Raw genomic sequence first — 18299 nt, forward strand, 5'->3', positions numbered from 1 at the left:
ATTCTGTTTTTACTTTCTTTTGAAGTTCTTATAATAAACATAATTGAAGAAGACATAATTGATCCATAATTAACTTAATGGCTAAAACAAATCTCAATTACATTTGAACTTGAAGTACAATTTTCAATATTTCTTCATGATTTACTTCTTTAACTTCTTTATGTGTAATAGAAGAAGTAAGGAGCATTGAACTTTAATGTGATATATAAACTTAACATTTTAATTAAGCTATAGATTGAATAATGATTCAAACTTAAATTTTCTTTACAAATTAAATCTAAGTTTCAATTTGTTGTTTGGCTTTCCCTTAAATGGTTGATTAAAAGCCACTACTCTCTATTCCCCATTTGCTTTTATTCCACATACACAACATATTGAAATATGAACATATCATTTCCTTCTGCAGGAGTTTTGTTTTGCAAAATCAATTAACAAACGCGATTATTTTTCAGTATTATCATGACTCTAAAATGCATCACTTATATATTGAAATTAGTTGAAATTAACCTAAAATTTGAAAAATCGTTTAACAAATTTAATGCTATGAGCGAAGTGCTAAAAAATTACTTCCCCGAATAAAAAGAAGAATTTAAAAAATATTCAAGTAATTGATTTCTAGTGATAAAACATAAAATCTTGTTGTTAAGCCATCAACCATTAGTTAATTAAAAGATATATCAAAATTAATTTCAGAGTAATTCAACCACAACATTAATATTTATTAATCTTTCTTAAATTCTATACTCACTTTGATCAACGTTGAAGTAAAAAATAGATCTTTAGAAATATATTTTTTATTAAATTTTCATCACTTAAATAGATATAAATATAAAAGAATATACAAAAAATTATTAAACACGACAAAAAAATAATTAATCATCATATTAATTAAATTAAATTAGATAATTAGTTAATAATTAAAATATTAATAGTTAATAATAAAATAATAATTTAAAATATTTATAATTTTTTATAAATACAAATTCATAGAATATAAAAAAAAATATAAAATATTTAGTACCTAATACTAAAATACTAATTTAAAATATTTATAATTTTTTATTAATAATAAAAATTATTTAAATATAAATATTTTTTTAACTTATAGAATAATTTTGAATTTAATTAATATACTACCTAATTACGGGTATATATACATTACCAATCGGGAATCAATAGTAAAGAGTAAAAAGTAAAAAGATTAAAAGAAATAAGATATGGGAAAGAAGCTATAAATAAACTTTTTTGAAACTGCAGGTGTTACAACTTTGAACTTGAAAGGCTTGACGATTCTTGTTGGGGGAAGTCTCTACAAAAATTGTAAATATAATGACAGAAGCAGATGAAGGCAAGGGTTGATTCTCTTCATTCATGGCTTTCCACTTAGCACTATTTTTCACAAAGACAACACCAAAGTCTACGCCTAAAGAGCAGCATTTATATAGTAGTGTTCATCATGTGCACTTTCTTGACTCTTATAACTGAAAATTCAACTGGGTTTAAAGAATTTTAGTTTGAGCCCATCATTCACAATGCTCCAAATGCCTCCAATGGAAAATGCCAAGCTAAAACCAACCCCCAGCCACCCCAGAATCCAGTTGAAGTACCAACTGAAGCTATATTTTGGTGGCTGTTTTATGAGCACCCACATGAAGCAAGGATATGCAAAAGTCACTGGAAGAGTGAGTCCTCCTAACAGACCAGCAAGACTTGAGAGGAAGGGAAGCGCCACTCCGATGAAGAAGGACACAAATCCAAAGAACACTCTAAAACCTGATCTCACCCAAATGGAACATGGACGGTTTGTCCTACTCGTGTAACCAGCTTCAAAACTGTCAAAAGCAGGCATTGAGTATATCTGGAAACTGCTCAAGCAGTTAAACACCACAAGAAGGAAGGCCAAGGCAAGGATTCCTCTTGAGATGTCATGACTGTGAAATGCATACAATGCAGTCAGAATCCCTCCCGGAGGCATCTGTAACAAAATAATCCAACATGGTCACAATGTATTAATCAACATCATCATCAAATCCTATTGCATATCAAAATCACTCGTGTTCTTCATCATTATGATTCTAGTATTCAGTTAACTTACTTGGTTTCCATAGGCCCAAAACCCACCAATAGCAATTGGGAAGAGGCACATTGCGATGAAGAAATAAGCAACCTTGGCACCTTTCCACATTGGCACACGAGCCGGGTGCTTAAAAGTTGAAGGCATTGTGGACTGAAGGAAACAGAGAACACATCTTCACTAACTATGCAGAAACTATAAAAAACAAAGGGAGAATTTTTTTTATAGCCAAGTCACAAGTACCTGAATTTCTAGTGCCAAATTGTGGCCTCTGAAAGAAAAGGCTATAATTCCAAGTGCATTCATGGCAAGAAACACAGAAGCAGAAGGTTGTGACAATGATAGGGGTTCATAGGAGATGGAAGGGGGTCTTTGTTGGCTTACAGAGAGGATCCAGACCATGGTGGAGTATGTTATGGCTGTCACAGCCCCTATGAGTGAAAGTCCTGCAATTGAATTGAGGTTTGGAAGCTGGGACAGGACAATGGATAGAGAAGTGAAAACCAAGTACCACTCCACTGTGGTTAAAGGATTTGAAGTACAAGTGGGTCCGCAAACTATTTGGAAGAACAGTTTCATGGTCTCGCCTCCAATAAGAATCAAAGCTGTTGCAGTTCCTGCTGACAAATAAACAGTTGGGAAGAGAGCAAGCCACACTCCTAGTCTTTCCCCTGCAAAATAAGGAATATACACAAAAATAGAATCTTGTATCCTTTTCAAATTACGCAATTCAAGCTCTAGGACAGTTAAATGCGTCTAAACTAAAGTTTGATTCTAGTTGAAGTAGCAACAAGTTCAACGAGGTAAAAAACGCAGGTTTTAAGGACATATATGAACCAACCATGTTACAAAGCAGTTCTACATTGTTAATTAGGTAGCTTCTTTTAACTGTGTTACATCAGCTAGCTAGAAAAAGTACTCAAAGGCAAAGCAAACTTACCAAATGCTGCTTGTGCTAGCTCCACATATCTGTTGTATCTTTTACCTGGAACTGCTTCGTGAAGCTGAACCAAAATCCATAACGTGTAAAGTTGCCAACAATATGCTATGGTTAAAGAGAGAATTCCCCAACTCCTGCAAAATATCAAGAAGGCTGAAATATTTTCTATACACTATTATTTCGTGCAAACATTCTAATAAACTCAATTGGACAAAATCCGTATCATATACTTTTAATATTAGATGTCTAGAAATTGGAAACATGGTCAAAGGACAGGAAAAGTGGTTCCAGAACAGTAATAGTAAATGGAAATTATGATAAAAAGATACATTCACGAATCAATTGAATGACCAACATCAGGGCCCCCTCTATCACCAAAAATAGATAATATGGACAAAATTATAACTGTTCCCTATACAAGGGTAATTTTTTAATTGAACTTTGGGAAAAGCAAAAATAAAGGGCCAAATTGGCAAGCATCATGATTCCTCTTTGAAATTCTTTCCATTCAACCAATCAAATCTCAGATGAACTTTGATATTTGTAAAAGGCATCATGCCCCACAGCAATTCAAAATGACCTTATTTTCATGCCTAGCTAGGGCCATGACAAGAGACAAATTTTTCTTTTTTTTAGAAAATGAAAGTAACCATTCTGCCTAGAAATAAAAGGGAAAGAAAACAAACAGAATTCGCATGCACATTACAAATTAAAGCATGGGATATTCCTTCATATTGGAAATAAATAAACATAAACTTTAGTCACAAATGCGTGCTGTTATCTTACAAAACAGCATCAAACTAAGTAGACTGAAATGCATGCTGTTTCACAACAGAAATGTTGATATCTCACTGCAGTTGAACAAATGAAGAATGTAATTCAACGTGGTGAATAGCTAGGAAAGATAGATAGATAGATACCAGCCAAGATAAGCAAAAGCAACGGGCAAAACGAGGGCCTGGAAGCCAACACCAGCATTGAGGTTGTGGAATGCTGCATAGTGAGCATTTCCATTGCGAGACTCAGTGATTGGAAGCCAAGCATCTTGAGGGTTGAGCTTGGTAAGGTGTCCCATCTCCTCCAAATAACCCTTCATGTTTACCAGCACTCTCTTCATTGGTGTACCTATTGGACTCAGAAACCTTGGTGATATGAAAGAGGTTGGGGTCCATGATTTTCCTTCCTTTGATGCTGCTCTTGGTGACCTCTGCCCCGACGGTGTCAGTATCTCCGGCGTTGACACCCTCGGTGTCGCCGGTATAGATATCAGTTCTGTTTCTGGTCTCTCCTCCATTTTATATATCACTCCACCTCCTTAACAAAAAAATTAAAAATTCTAAGACACACACACATGTATATAAGGTGGAAGTGTGTTTGCTTTGGTTTATACTTTATGCATATAACATACTTTGCCTTGTATTGGAATAAAGGGAAAGAAAACCTCTTGATGGTAATGGGGACATTGTTATGATATCATGAAAATAATGCGCACGCTCTTTCTTTCTTAGTTGTCAAAAGTTCTATAAAATCTTGTTGGACAAAACTCACCAAAGTAGTATACTTTATTGACCAAAATGTTATAGAAAACAAATTAATTAATCATGGTTACAAGGTTAATCCGTAATAACCAAGAGCTTTCACAATTGCTAACAGTAGCTTCCCGACATTAATTAAAGGAGGACCTCAATTTGTCATGAAACAGAACAACATATTGAAACCAAATCTGCTCACGGGGCTCCTCGGTTAATCACAAGACAATGGAGCTAAGCTTATGAAGTTATCCATGTTCGTAGTTTTGTGTAAAAAGTCATATCCAGGCACACTCCTTTAACTGGGTTAACAAAAACTACACACTTGTGAAAGAATCTGAACTCACTTTGGATTTGTGCAATTAAGAGGCAGAGCTAAGAGGAAACATGTTTTTACTGTCAGGTTCTTAAATCTAAAACAAACTTTGGTGTGAAAGGAAGTGAGATACACGAGAGCCAGTGCAGAAAGCTCACATGGGGATTTTGCAAATCCCATAAGACAATAGCTAAAAACTAAATGTTTTTCAAGGTCTCGGTTTGAGCCTTACAACAGAAAAAACACAGAACATCCCATTACAGTTAGTTCGATTTTTCGATGGAGATTAATCATCAACAAAACTTCAATAGGAATAACATTCCACCAAATGGTTGTAATAAAGACGAGTTTTGTCAATCTAACAGTCTTCCAGATCTTGTTTCACTTGGGTTTTCGTTTTTCTGTCGATTTACCAACAACCAACACACACGATGTGATTGTGAACTCACAAGGCCAAACAGGGTATGTCAAAGATATGACTCCAAAACCAGAAAGAAACATAGTGACCATGAAGAAGAGAACCAGACACTAATGTAATGAGAAATGAATGCAAGACGACACAAAAAGACTAGCCAGGAAGCAAGCAGTTTTTTTGAGGATGCCTGAACCAAGAACAAATGAAACATGCAGCACCGCGAAAGTAAATAAATTTAATACCTTGATATACACCCACCAAAGCAATAAGGTGGTAACGAAAGCGAAGGAACTTGGATGACAAGAAGAAGAAGCTACGACTGAGAGTCCTAACTCGAAAGAAAGCAGGAGATGGTAGGAGAAAATATGAGGAACAGGGTGTTCTTGATGAAGAACTCAGTGATTGAGTTCCTCTTCCTTCCCTCAACTAATCTTCTGCAAACACCTTTAAAAAACTTACTTTGGGAGTAGTGATCGATGGTGTATCCCATTGTCTGTCTCGAAGTGCGGCTATTTAAAAAAGAGAGAGAGAAAAAATGACGTTGGTACGAGAAACCATAATGGTTCATGACTTTCTTTACTTTGTTTGAGGAAAAAGAAGAAAAAAAGAGAATGGTCCTTGGTTCATGTCTCTCACTCTCACTTTGATTGCGTTGCCTTTGAGAGCGTTGCAGAGACAGCCACAGTGGGTGTTGTGTTGGTGGGGACACAGAGTAGCCGAAAGGAAGAGAATGCAATGCATGAGGAGCCAGCGTGGCCGTCGATCACTCACATGGTGGGCCACGTGGACATATTGACGGCTCCGATTGGGTCCAGGCCCTGAGTTGGTTTCTGGGCCCACTGAATCAATGTCAAAGTGAAGTGAAGTGAATGCAGGAATGCTAGCTAGGTAGCTAACAGTGCTACATTATACGGAATGGGACTCAATCATTCATGTTACTTCATGTCTTTAATTCAAAACCTTAATCAATCAATCTTCTTATTCTTATGTTCAAAACTAAACTAGTAACAAACTAAATCATTTATTTATATTTACAACATACTTCTACTTAATAAAAATCAAATAATAAATTTATGTTATAGTTATAAATATGAGATAAAATTAATATTATGAATACAATAATTATTACAGAATTTACAAGACTGTTTACTTATTTATATATTTATAAAAAATGGTGTGAAAGAAAGCATAAAAAGTAAAATAAGATTAAAAAGAGTGCAGTGACAGACAGAGAAAACCTTGGAATAGTGAAAGTAAGACGGTAAAAGAGCATGGGAGGATAGAGAATATTTGTCACAAATTAACCAACACCCATCTTCCACGTGTCACCTATGTTGGGCTTGGCGTGTGACTCAACATCATTTTTTTGCTATCATTTGGTACCACCAACACATTAAGCATGAAACTAATACCATCATGCTGTTCTATGTTTATTTTTCATAAATGTTTTTTTATGTTAATTGCTCAATCAAAAGTTCATTTACTTTACGTACAACTTATTTCATACCAATTATAAAGAAAATTCGGTATATATTTATCAAATATCATATATTTATATATGCAAGCACCCAATTATTTTTAAAGATTATTTTTCACAGAAAATTTAATTAGGGAACTGTTAGCATGACATTTATCTTCCAGGACCGATACAAATATATATTCAATTATTTAATATCTTAAAAATATTAAATGTGATCAATTATTTAAACTAGGTTTCTTTTAACTGAAGTAACCCCACCCCTCTTAATTTGTGTTTGCTAAGAGACTATATGATACTATTTTCTACGATTCATTCTATCCTTTCACACTCCTTTTTGTTTTTATCTTCATCTCTCTCTCACTCTATTTTATTATCGGTATATACATGTATACAACTTTTAAAACAGTATTAGATATGAATGTTGATATTTATTCAAATAATTACTAGAATGTAAAAGTAATATCGGTAAATTTATAGTAGATTGGAAAGATGTATTTATAAAAATACATAATTTATTTGTGATTTATTAATTTATATAGTTTTATACTTTTTAGTATGCTTTTGAATATAGATTAATTTGTTTGGAATGAATTATATGAAGTATAAAATCAATTATGACATCAATAGGAAAAAAAAGTGTTAAATACGTAGGATCGTTTTTAGGAAGTGTGGGACGTTAGATAAACTTGATAAGGCAAGGGTTTGCGTACAAAAATGTTTTCATTTCAAAGTTAAAAGCTAAGCCCAAAGCCACTCTCAGCCCCGTAGGTTACGGTCCAAAATGTAGCACAATTTTGGATTCAGATTAACTAGGAACTTTTTTTAACCATTTGAGTTTAATTTTAAAAAATACTAATATAGAAAAAATGTGAGTTTAATAATTTTTTACCACGTTTTGCCAAGTTTCGGGTTCTTAGTGATGTCATAAAGTATCCCATTACTAAGTCAATTATTTTAGAACATTATTTTTTCTTTATTTTTATTGTGCGGTAAAGCATGATTTAAACAAAAATTGACTTTTCTAGTCATGTTTTAAAATATAACATTATTTCAAAAAATAGAAAATGGTCTCTTTTAAACATGGTTTATATTATTTAAAAATAAGTAAATAAATAATATAATATTTTAAAATAATACATTTTTATGAAAAAAAAAATCTTTTGATGACAATGTCGAAATAAAAAAATAACTACTTTGGTCATCATGACAACCTTTAATTTGGTACATTGTTAAATTATTTACAACAGAGGGAGGTCATAGTCAGAAATGCAATGGGCTAATGAGTAACAATTGAGAATAAACAAAGTAATTGATGATGTTCTAATTAACAAATTTTGAACAACTTTGTGTGGATGTGTCTATCTTCCTACGTTGCTGTTTCAAATCCTTCTTCAGAGTCAGCAAACACCTTGTTTAGAATCATGGCCAATCGAATTCCACCTTGAGCAATTCGTTTCATCACAAATGGCATCCTTGAGTCAAAGTAATCATCTACAAAAGCATCACATGCACACAAAATCCTTCAACTTTCTAATGAGCTATTTAGGATCTAATCTAACTATTTCCTTTATTAACTGGTTGAATTCATGGTTGGTGAAATGGGTTACCTGCCAGAGTTGTTCCAGGTTTAACACCTTCATAACCCCATTTGCAAGCAATTTCTATGCTCTCTTTGGCCCAACTATATGATTCCAAAACCATGAGGAACGTCAGCATTAACAGCCACAGGAGAAGATAAAATGGGAGCTGAAGATAATAGAAAGGGAGAAGAACTCACTTATTTACACACTCAGAGATATCATTACAATTTTTCCAAGATGAAATATCATCAGCCCAGATTCCCTGTATTCAACAAGACAAATTATTTTGTTGATTTCATTTAAAGTCAATCAAAGAATTCATGTGTTTGATAAATACTAGGAAAGATGTCTGACAAATTTAGCCTTACATCAGTGTAGTTCCTCTCAATGTCTTGGAGAAGGAGGCTCGCATCCTTTTCATAATAGTCTGCTAGTGCAGTGAGAATAATTTCTCTGTCCCACACCTAATGATAGACAACCAAATTAATAGTTTAACGCATGCAAGTAATTTGTGAATACTAAATGGAGATGAAGTTGAAGTTGGAGCATACATGGTGCAGATTAGATTTGTGCCTAAACCAGCGTAGTTCTATCGTGTTTCCTCCTTCGTCAGTGGTGAATCCAACATGCATTGGCTTAAAAGAAATGTCCCCAAAGGTTTTGTTGAAGGAAATGGTGAAAAGGTATGTAAGAAACTCGACAAGACTTTGAAAAGCTTTTCACATACCTGATGAATATCTCCCATGAAGTGTGACAAGAACAGCAACGCCTCAGTCATATTATCTGTAAGATAAGGCATTGAATTAATAAATTTGGTTGTTCTGTTTAAAAATCCGGATAGTGAGGAGAAAAAGAACTCTTATTAGGTGGACAATGATTCGATAACGAGTGGTCTGATAACCACTTAACGAATCGAGTGGTCTGATAAGTTTACTAAACACTTGCTAGGATAGTTTTGTAAAACAATATATTTATGGGTTGTCCATAACAGTTTGATAATGAGGATAACCACCAAACATTCGTTAAGATAATCTCGAAATATGACTCTGATCTTTAATTGTGATCTCCAACAAAATTTAAATTGTTGAGGATAAAAAGAGTTAAGAAATTTTAGTACTTACATCTCCCATCAGATGTCCCCTCTCTGTAATGCATGAGTTGAGAAGTGAAATTTTTGACAGCACCAGCAACACACATATCCTCCACGCCATGGGAATCATGGCAGTCCCCTATGGTAAGAAACAAAATCAAATTATAGCATGATATTGAAAGTGACAAGGAGAATTAGCATATATATATAAGCAGTGCTTACTTGAATACTGAAAAGAACAAGCATTATCCGGTGTGTCAATGAAATGAAGAGGACTTGTCCACCTATATTTGTACCAGTTTCTAATTTGGTCAGGCCACACGCAGAGGGCTGATAAGTTACCTTTAACATACTCAGGTAACAAACGAGACACTGCTTCTGAAGCCTCAGGCTCTAAAAGTGCCTACTTATCAAACACCAAACGTTAATATCTCCAAGATATGTACTATGTTGTGTTGGTGGCGAAGTGGTGGGAATTGAAAATGAGTTTTACCTGTGCAATTTGGCATGTGATGACATGACCCTCTTTGCTCCAGGCAAGGGCAGTAGGGACTCGGATGAAAGGTGAACTAAAGAACAAGAGAAATCCAAATGGAACAAGAGACACCCACAAACCTCTAAGTCTACCCATCTCTTCACTAGATTCCCTTTTCCACTAACTTTACATGCTTTGCTTTCTTCATCATGGAACATTACATCTATATATCTCTATGGATTGAATCTTGAAAGACACACGTAACATGGTTTTGATTGAGTGCAAGATTTCACTATCTATTTTAAAAGTATGTCCAAGTTTAGTTGAAGTACAAGCAAGGTGGGGCGTTATATGCAAAGAGTTTTCAGTTTTTTGCTTGTAGCACACTGCTACCCACAACCAAGCAATACGTTAATACTTTTCACTCCACGATCTATCACATGCGTTTTTATTGTTAATTTGCATTTTTGAAAGATACATATGTAAATTTTTATATAGAGTATACAAAGATGTTTTTTCAATATCATTCCTTTTCTCTTTTTAATCAAACATTACTCTATTACTATTTTGCATGTCATCCTATGTATCACAAACAGTGATACAGACATTTATACTACATAGATACCGATAATCTCTAACATAGAACACAAACAAAAATTTATATATTATATAATTATAAATTATATAAATTGACAATAAAGAAAGATTTATGTGCACAAGTATATTTCAGTTTTTTTTAAGAAAAAAATATTTTTATAATCATAATAAAAATTTACAGTTTTTAGAAAATTTAATGTATTTATTTTTTTTTAAATTATGTTAAATTCGTGTTAGAATTCTCAGAAATTCAACAAATAATTTTTGAATCGTAGATTTCACCGATACGTGTTCTACGAGTGTTATAGAGTGTTGGTGTCCGATTCGTGTATCCGATATTTAAGAGAAGTGTCTCAGGTCATCTAATTTATTATATTTGTATTTTTTTTATTCCCATGTTTTATGTGATGTGTTAACACGATATTTTCTTTAACGTTAAGCAGTTGTGAGCAAAAAATGGTATTGAGTAGTAGCCGCAACCTTCTCGTGTACGTCAAGAAAAGAGAAAAGTTTGTAGTAGATACCATGTTTATTACAAAGTTCACCACATTAATGTTGTGTAAGTAGAAGGTATGATTCGGCCATTTTTTTTCTTCTATTTTAATTATTAAATTACACGATTATTCAATAAAATTAAGAACTAAAATTAAATGGTTTCAGCCCAATATTGCAATGTAACAACCTCGGAACTTAACAAGCCCAGGATCCATGGTAAAACAGAAAGGCCCAGAAGCCCAATTGAAAGAATTAAAACCCTAGACCAAGCCATATGAACATTCAATAAATAGGAAGAAGATAGAGAAACCCTAGGAAGCCGCGGCAAGAGGTTGTGTGAGAGAGAGTGAGAGAGAGCGAGAGACGATGAAGTTCAACCCAAGAGTGTCGAGCAGCCGCCGTAAGAGCCGGAAGGCTCACTTCACTGCGCCGTCAAGCGTGCGGCGGGTGCTGATGAGCGCTCCTCTCTCAGCGGAGCTCCGGTCCAAGTACAACGTGCGCTCGATTCCAGTGAGGAAAGAGGACGAGGTGCAGGTGGTGCGTGGAACGTACAAGGGACGCGAGGGGAAGGTGACGCAAGTGTACCGTCGCAAGTGGGTCATCCACATAGAGCGCATCACTCGCGAGAAGGTTAACGGTTCCACCGTCAACGTAGGAATCCACCCTTCCAAGGTCGTGGTGACGAAGCTGAAACTGGACAAAGATCGCAAGGCCATTCTTGATCGCAAGGCGAAGGGTCGCGCCGCTGCCGATAAGGAGAAGGGCACCAAGTTCGCTCCCGAAGACATCATGCAAACCGTTGATTAGTCTCTTTATCATATTAACCAGGGTTTTGTAGTGTTTCCCTATCTCAAATATTCATTATCCTTTTTGAAAGTTTTTGTTTTCTTATGTTAATCAAACCATATTTTACCCTGTCATTTTCTACGTGCTTAATATTTCCCGCCCCATTTCTATCCGTCAATGATTTTGCTTGCATTTCCGTTTGTTTCAATTTTGAACTTCAATGACTGTTGAATAGTTGGACCTAGTTTTAGCACGAGAATATCTATTGCGCAATTGTGTTTTTTTGTAGTTAGAATATGCAAGGGTTAATATCTTTCGAAATTTAGCTCTGGAATAACATCTGGCAATGTTGGATATCTTTTGTTTCAAATTGTTGTTATTTTTATTTGTTTTATTGGACTTTTCATACAGTGCTGTGGATGATGAGATCAATAATTTACAGTTATCCCTGTCTGATGTAGCAGGTGCTGAAAACTTGTAATCTGACCCGCACTGTTATGGTTAATGTTAAGTTATTGCAATTTGAGTAGTTGTTTTGATTAATATATTGTTTGATCTAATTTGTGCGCTTTGTGTATGAAAGACGGTTGGTGATTATGTTTTCAAGTTTATTTCAAAGTTGTCTATTATTTATGAAATTCAACGTTGTTTTTATTAAGCTGGATATTGTGAAGTCGTATCATCACGACTTAGGTTTTAATCTTTGGTATTGATATGCTGTCATGTCTCTTTCTTTTTTGAATTTTGTGTGATGGGTTACTTAGTTTGAAGTTGTTCGACTGATTTGATGCACCGTAATGTTGACAACAGTTGTTGCTAAGCATCCTTACCAATGCTCATGAATGCGTAATATAACTGTTATACTGATTTTTTTTTGGGTATTCATTGTTCTATTAATCTGGTTAAAATATGAAAATTCTATCTATACCTACATGAATTTCTCGCATAGTTTTTGTATTTAAAGTCTAATATATTTTAAAGAATATTGTCGAATCTGTTAGAAAATCCTTTCACTTGTCACCCAATATTTAGTTTCCCAAGTATTTGAAAGTCTTTTAGAAAATCCTTTCACTTCTTTTTTGACGCGAATGAGGTTCTTGTCTCTAGGGCTGTTTACTTGATTTGGTTTTATGAAGAAATTGAAGTGATCCTTTGTGTATATTGTTTATTTTTCTCCCTATTCTCCAGTGAAGTAATATTTTCTTTGTGGTGTTGAAACTCCTGGCAAAAACACTCCATCATGTCTTTTACCATTCAAATTATTTCAATTGAGAATCTCTGTTTTTCATAAGACGTAAATCTATTCTGAGCAGTGACGTGTAGTGGTATTTGTTTTGTTTCGAATTATATTGTTATATTATTCAAAGTGGTGCACTGCTTTCTTAATTCAATTTTTAAATTACCAAAATAATTGGTAACTGTCTTGTTTTAATTCTCTAAAATAAGCTTTTTTGATAAAAAAATGAGTCGATATTATTTTAAATTTGCTTATTTTGGAAATTAGATGTTTTTTTTAAATAATTTAATAAACAAATTTCATTTTCTAAACTATTTTGTATTTTTTGAATTATTTTAGTTCATTAATAATCTTATGCACTCTAAACCATTTAATTTCAATCAAATGTTTCTTACAACATCCTAAGTTTCTATCTCTTTGTTTTTGTAAACCAGGGTATCTGTTCGAGTATTGGTATAATTAATATTCGACCAATTTAGTAGATTTTTTTTCCTTTTTCTTGTAGGATGATTGATGTAGTTTAAAAAAGTAATATTGTTAATTAGTTGACGCATTTTTTAAAAATGTAGTTTGTATAATTATTATACCATCGTATTTAATAATAAATAGGAAATTCTATAATTTTATGTAAGTTAATATATGTTAGTATTTTTGTGTAAAGTGTATGGATTATTTCGTGATTGTATTTCTTGTAATTTTACTCGTACATAGAATCTATTTTGTTGAGATGTTGCACTAATTTCAAGTTGAGGCGTTTAATCTTCTAGTTGTGGCTCTTTGTTTGCCTCTGTCAAAGGCAACATTTTTTATATTGGTACTGTAATAATTGGAGTTTGGTGCCGAGAATCCTTGTATGCACCTAATTACAGAAATTTATACTCATAATCCATGGACTTTATGTAACATAAAAAAAATCTTATGTAAGCACAAGTTAAACATGTAAATGGGACAATGACAATTGTTGGCTATTTAAATAAATAGGCAACTATAAAAAAAAAATATTAAATATAAACCAAAGGTAATATAATTACTATAACTTGAAATTGTATAGTGAATTTTATAATTCTACGTCAACTGAATATAATTTTCTGGAAATGGTGAGGCATAAGAAGTAGTTTAATCTTTATTACAAAAAAATTCCAACATCATCATTTGCATTTAACGAATTAAACTCTTCTTTCCCACCCCAATTTTTCTCTAAGAAGTGTGCTGGAATCTGTTAAATCTATACTGAAGTCTATTTTGATGAAGGCATGTTATAATCTCTATATACTGAACTTTTATTATTAATTTTGGTAAGGGATTTGAATTTTTAAAAATCCAGATTTGGTCTAGTTATTTAAAATTTATTTATCCTTGAGTAAATTTTTTGGTGGGAAAATAATGGTACAATTAATAGATGTTATTGAATAGGAAGATTATTTTTTGGTAGTACGACATATAACATTTGATGTATGATGTTGTATAAATCTTGTATAGGGGAATAGAGAGAGAGAGAGAGAGGGTGTGTCTAAAAAGCTTGAAGATGAAGGCCGTAGTGATAACTACTCCGGGGGGTCCTGAAGTGCTGCAGCTTCAAGAAGTTGAAGATCCCCAACTCCAAGACAACGAGGTTCTCATCGGAGTCCACGCTACTGCCCTTAATAGAGCCGATACCCTTCAGAGGAAGGGCTTCCACCCTCCCCCTAAAGGTGCCAGTCCTTACCTGGGTCTCGAATGTTCCGGAACTGTCCTATCCGTCGGTAAAAACGTTTCCAACTGGAAAATCGGCGACCGGGTACTCCTAACCTAATTCCCTTTTCTTCTGTTACTCTTTCACTGTCACTCAAAATTATTAATTCACAGGTCTGTGCTCTTCTCGCCGGAGGAGGTTATGCCGAGAAAGTTGCTGTTCCCGCCGGGCAAGTGCTTCCGATTCCACAAGGTGTTTCACTCACTGATGCAGCTAGTTTTCCTGAGGTCGCATGCACTGTGTGGTCCACTGTTTTCATGACGAGTCGTTTATCTCAAGGGGAAACCCTGTTGGTATTTTCATCATACTCTATATTCTAAATTATTATTATTATTATCATTATATCAGCTTGACCACGCGAGCTTTTTCACTGGATCTTACCTAAAAGATATCTGATGACCCAATTTGCTAACTTTTTTAGTGTTATGTTAACTTCAATTTATTATATATCTCTCTCAGATTCATGGAGGTTCTAGTGGAATTGGTACATTTGCAATTCAGATAGCCAAGTATCGAGGGGCAAGAGTATTTGTTACTGCAGGTTCGGTACCCCTTTATTCAACAATAGTCTCTTTCCGATGTATTCAACATATGGAAAATGTCTTTCTGATATATTATTTAGTGAAAATGTCCCATCTGGTTTATTGAAATTCCAAGCAATGTTTCCCCAAATTTTATTCTAGACTAGATATTGCTTGACAGGGAATGAGGAGAAGCTAGGTTTTTGCAAGAGTATTGGGGCTGATGTGGCCATCAATTACAAAACAGAAGACTTTGTTGCCAGGGTAAAGGAGGAAACTGGTGGACAAGGTATTATCTCTTGCTTGCATGATGTGACTTTCTGTATTCCTTGACCTTTAATATTTATGTAGTAGTACCTCTAATGTTTGTTGTTACTTGTGCTATAGAGAAGCATGTTGTAACAGTGTAATTGATTTGTGGTTGTAGGTGTTGATGTTATTCTTGATTGTGTGGGAGCATCCTACTATCAAAAGAATATCGATAGCTTGAATTTGGATGGAAGGCTTTTTATTATTGGCTTTCAAGGTGGGGTTACTACACAAATAGATCTCCGCCCTTTACTCGCTAAGCGTCTCACAGTACAAGGTATTGCAAACTTGGGAATATACCCTTTTTTAATATATTCTCTTGCTCAAATTCAGTTTCTAATGTAAACATTTGTCTGTGCAAGTATAAACATTGTGCTAAATCTTGTATGTTGACAAATAAAAAGTTAAAGAAAAAAGTCTCGGAATAATTACTAAAATGCAAAGCAATTTATGAAATTCTAAATTTTGGGTAGTTGGGAAAACAGTGAGGGAATTGTAAATGCTTTTTAGCACACTCTTACTGCTATATTTTTCTGCATTTCTGTATAGGTGCTTCTTCAAGTTTTTATTTTTTCGAGTTGTTTATCACTGTGGTTACTTTCCTTCCAGACTTACATGCATCAAGAATAGGCACACCCCTTTTGAATTTCTACTTCTTTTGATCTTATTGAAACTTAGTTTTGTATGAGGAAGCATTAAGCTGTTTGAAAAACCCATTAGGATACATAAACTCAATGGCTGTTACTTTTATGAACCTATAGTAGCCTTTTTCCAATGTTAACAGAAACCTACGCTCGGACAGCAAACTTTTCATTACTTATGTGAGCTCTTGAGCTCTTCTATATAGTATGATACGATCTACAACTTTGTGCATCTCATATGTTCAGGGGCTGGCTTGCGTAATAGAAGTGTTGAAAATAAAGCCCTAATTATTAGCGAAGTGGAGAAGAACGTTTGGCCTGCCATTGCTGAAGGAAAGGTTAAGCCTGTGGTCTACAAATCTTTCCCTCTTGCCGAAGCTGCGGAAGCTCACCAGCTTATGGAAAGCAGCGAGCATTTTGGGAAGATATTGCTTGTGCCATGATCATTGTCATACTGAAGTTCATGTGTTTGAATCTTGTGTTTGGACTTCGTTGTGATGATCTCAACTTTCTAATAAGATTGTGCTTTAAAGTTATTAAATGTGATTTCGTTGCTTTCTAATAAGCACGAATTGATTTGTGTTCATTTCAACAATCCTACCTGTAAACCCATTTTAATCTGCATGTTCACGCTACAAATGCATTTTAATCTGCATGTTATTAAATGTGATTAGTTATTGTATGCTGTACTGTCTATGTCAACCGAAAGGTTGTACCGAAAGTCTCGGCCGAAAGGTCAACCGAAAGTCTCGGCCGAAAGGTTAAATATAAAAAATAAATAAGTAAAATTAAATTAGTGATTATGCAAAGCCTATAAGATGGACCCAAATATACAGGTGTGTGTTTTCAAAATGTTAGGTGCAAAAAGAAAAGACCCAAGTAACTCTTAAGCCCAATAAGAGAGCCTTATAAATAGAGGTTAACTCTAGAGGTAAGGGAGATTCAATTTATCTGATGAACATAAAACTATATCTAAGGCATCGGAGTGCCTTCCAGGTACACACACCCACCTGTGAGGAGAAGAAGCCGAGAGCCCAACTTGAGTAGAAGCCGTGAGAGCCCAACCCGAGAAGAAGCCGAGAGTACCTAGCTGAAGGAGAAGCCGAGAGCACCTAGCCAAAGGAGAAGCCGAGAGCACTTAGCCAAAGGAGAAGTCGAGAACACTTAGCCGAAAGAGAAGCCGAGAGCATCTACCTTGAGGAGAAGCCTAGAGCACCCAATGTGAGAAGAGACCGAGAGAGTCCAGCCCAAAGTTCGGAAGATTTGTATAAGAGTTAATCTTGTCAACCTGATTCTAGTGTTCTTGGTCCTTGTTGTAAGAACATATGCTACTTCACAATCTGAAAGCTTTTCAACCTTCAACACAATCCGAGGTTTTCGAGGAAGGCTTCATACATATTTCAGAGTATTCGTAATAATCCATTTAAGAACATATGCTACTTCACAATCTGAAAGCTTTTCAACCTTCAACACAATCCGAGGTTTTCGAGGAAGGCTTCATACATATTTATTATTGATTATTAAGCTAAATTGGAAGATTAGCTTGGATTAACTTTTTGCATTTCTTTTATTAAATTAAATTCAATCCAACCTGGACTAAAAATCTAAATATCTTTTTTTGGTAAAATTTATAATATCAAAATATGTTTTTATAAATATTTTTTTAAAATTAGGCTATATATACATATTTAGCTAATAAATTTAATCAAATATTAATATTAATATTAATATTATTTAATAATTTTGATCGAATTTTTGAATTCAATCTACCAATTTGTAAGAAATTGATGAGTTAAATTTAATCTAATTCATAAAATTCAACCTAGATTGGATTGAATTGTTGGATTATCATAAAAACATATTTATGGTATATGCATGTGAAGTTTTATTTCATTTTCTCTAAATCAAGAAAATAAATAAATATTACTAATTTCTATTGTATTAGATATTTTTTTAGGAATATCATATTACATCCTTATTTTATCACTTCATAATATACTGAACTGTTAATCTAGTATACTGAACTGATGGTTAAATAAAATTGAATACACAAATAAAAAAAAGAAAGAAAAATTGTAAATA

The 18299-nt window shown here is 34.0% G+C and overlaps 4 protein-coding genes and 1 non-coding gene across 6 annotated transcripts; 3 read left to right on the forward strand and 2 right to left on the reverse strand.

Annotated features, from left to right (window-relative positions):
* Window positions 1-1216: 1216 nt before the first annotated feature.
* On the reverse strand, window positions 1217-5975 carry LOC137832642 (lysine histidine transporter-like 8). Of its 2 annotated transcripts, none has more exons than XM_068640924.1 (6): window positions 5517-5975; window positions 3935-4325; window positions 3015-3148; window positions 2318-2745; window positions 2096-2227; window positions 1217-1975 (listed from the first exon to the last, which is right to left on the reverse strand). In XM_068640924.1, the coding sequence occupies exons 2-6, from the start codon at window positions 4306-4308 to the stop codon at window positions 1490-1492; spliced, it is 1554 nt and encodes a 517-aa protein (XP_068497025.1). In that variant the 5' UTR covers window positions 4309-4325; window positions 5517-5975; the 3' UTR covers window positions 1217-1489. The 2 variants fall into 2 exon arrangements, with proteins under 2 accessions (XP_068497025.1, XP_068497024.1); XM_068640923.1 differs by having other exon boundaries at window positions 3935-4328; window positions 5517-5967.
* A 1957-nt stretch (window positions 5976-7932) lies between these two features.
* Window positions 7933-10151, reverse strand: LOC137832643 (endonuclease 1). Its single transcript, XM_068640925.1, is given in 10 exon segments — window positions 7933-8245; window positions 8362-8435; window positions 8532-8596; window positions 8703-8798; window positions 8886-8969; window positions 9062-9117; window positions 9456-9563; window positions 9647-9827; window positions 9918-10078; window positions 10081-10151. Coding segments are annotated over 10 exon segments (987 nt in total). The 5' UTR covers window positions 10118-10151; the 3' UTR covers window positions 7933-8120.
* Window positions 10152-11279: 1128 nt separating this feature from the next.
* LOC137832645 (large ribosomal subunit protein uL24z-like) lies at window positions 11280-11911 on the forward strand. Its single transcript, XM_068640927.1, has one exon. The coding sequence runs from the start codon at window positions 11358-11360 to the stop codon at window positions 11796-11798; it is 441 nt and encodes a 146-aa protein (XP_068497028.1). The 5' UTR covers window positions 11280-11357; the 3' UTR covers window positions 11799-11911.
* A 277-nt stretch (window positions 11912-12188) lies between these two features.
* LOC137833785 (small nucleolar RNA R38) lies at window positions 12189-12269 on the forward strand. Its single transcript, XR_011084833.1, has one exon. It is a non-coding gene; the product is annotated as a small nucleolar RNA R38 (small nucleolar RNA).
* A 2055-nt stretch (window positions 12270-14324) lies between these two features.
* On the forward strand, window positions 14325-16903 carry LOC137832644 (uncharacterized). Its single transcript, XM_068640926.1, has 6 exons — window positions 14325-14791; window positions 14860-15039; window positions 15206-15287; window positions 15449-15556; window positions 15695-15853; window positions 16464-16903. Exons 1-6 carry the CDS (start codon window positions 14540-14542, stop codon window positions 16658-16660), a joined length of 978 nt encoding a protein of 325 aa, XP_068497027.1. The 5' UTR covers window positions 14325-14539; the 3' UTR covers window positions 16661-16903.
* Window positions 16904-18299: the final 1396 nt, after the last annotated feature.

Source organism: Phaseolus vulgaris, chromosome 6, assembly GCF_000499845.2.
Source record: "Phaseolus vulgaris cultivar G19833 chromosome 6, P. vulgaris v2.0, whole genome shotgun sequence".
Taxonomy (NCBI): Eukaryota; Viridiplantae; Streptophyta; class Magnoliopsida; order Fabales; family Fabaceae; genus Phaseolus; species Phaseolus vulgaris.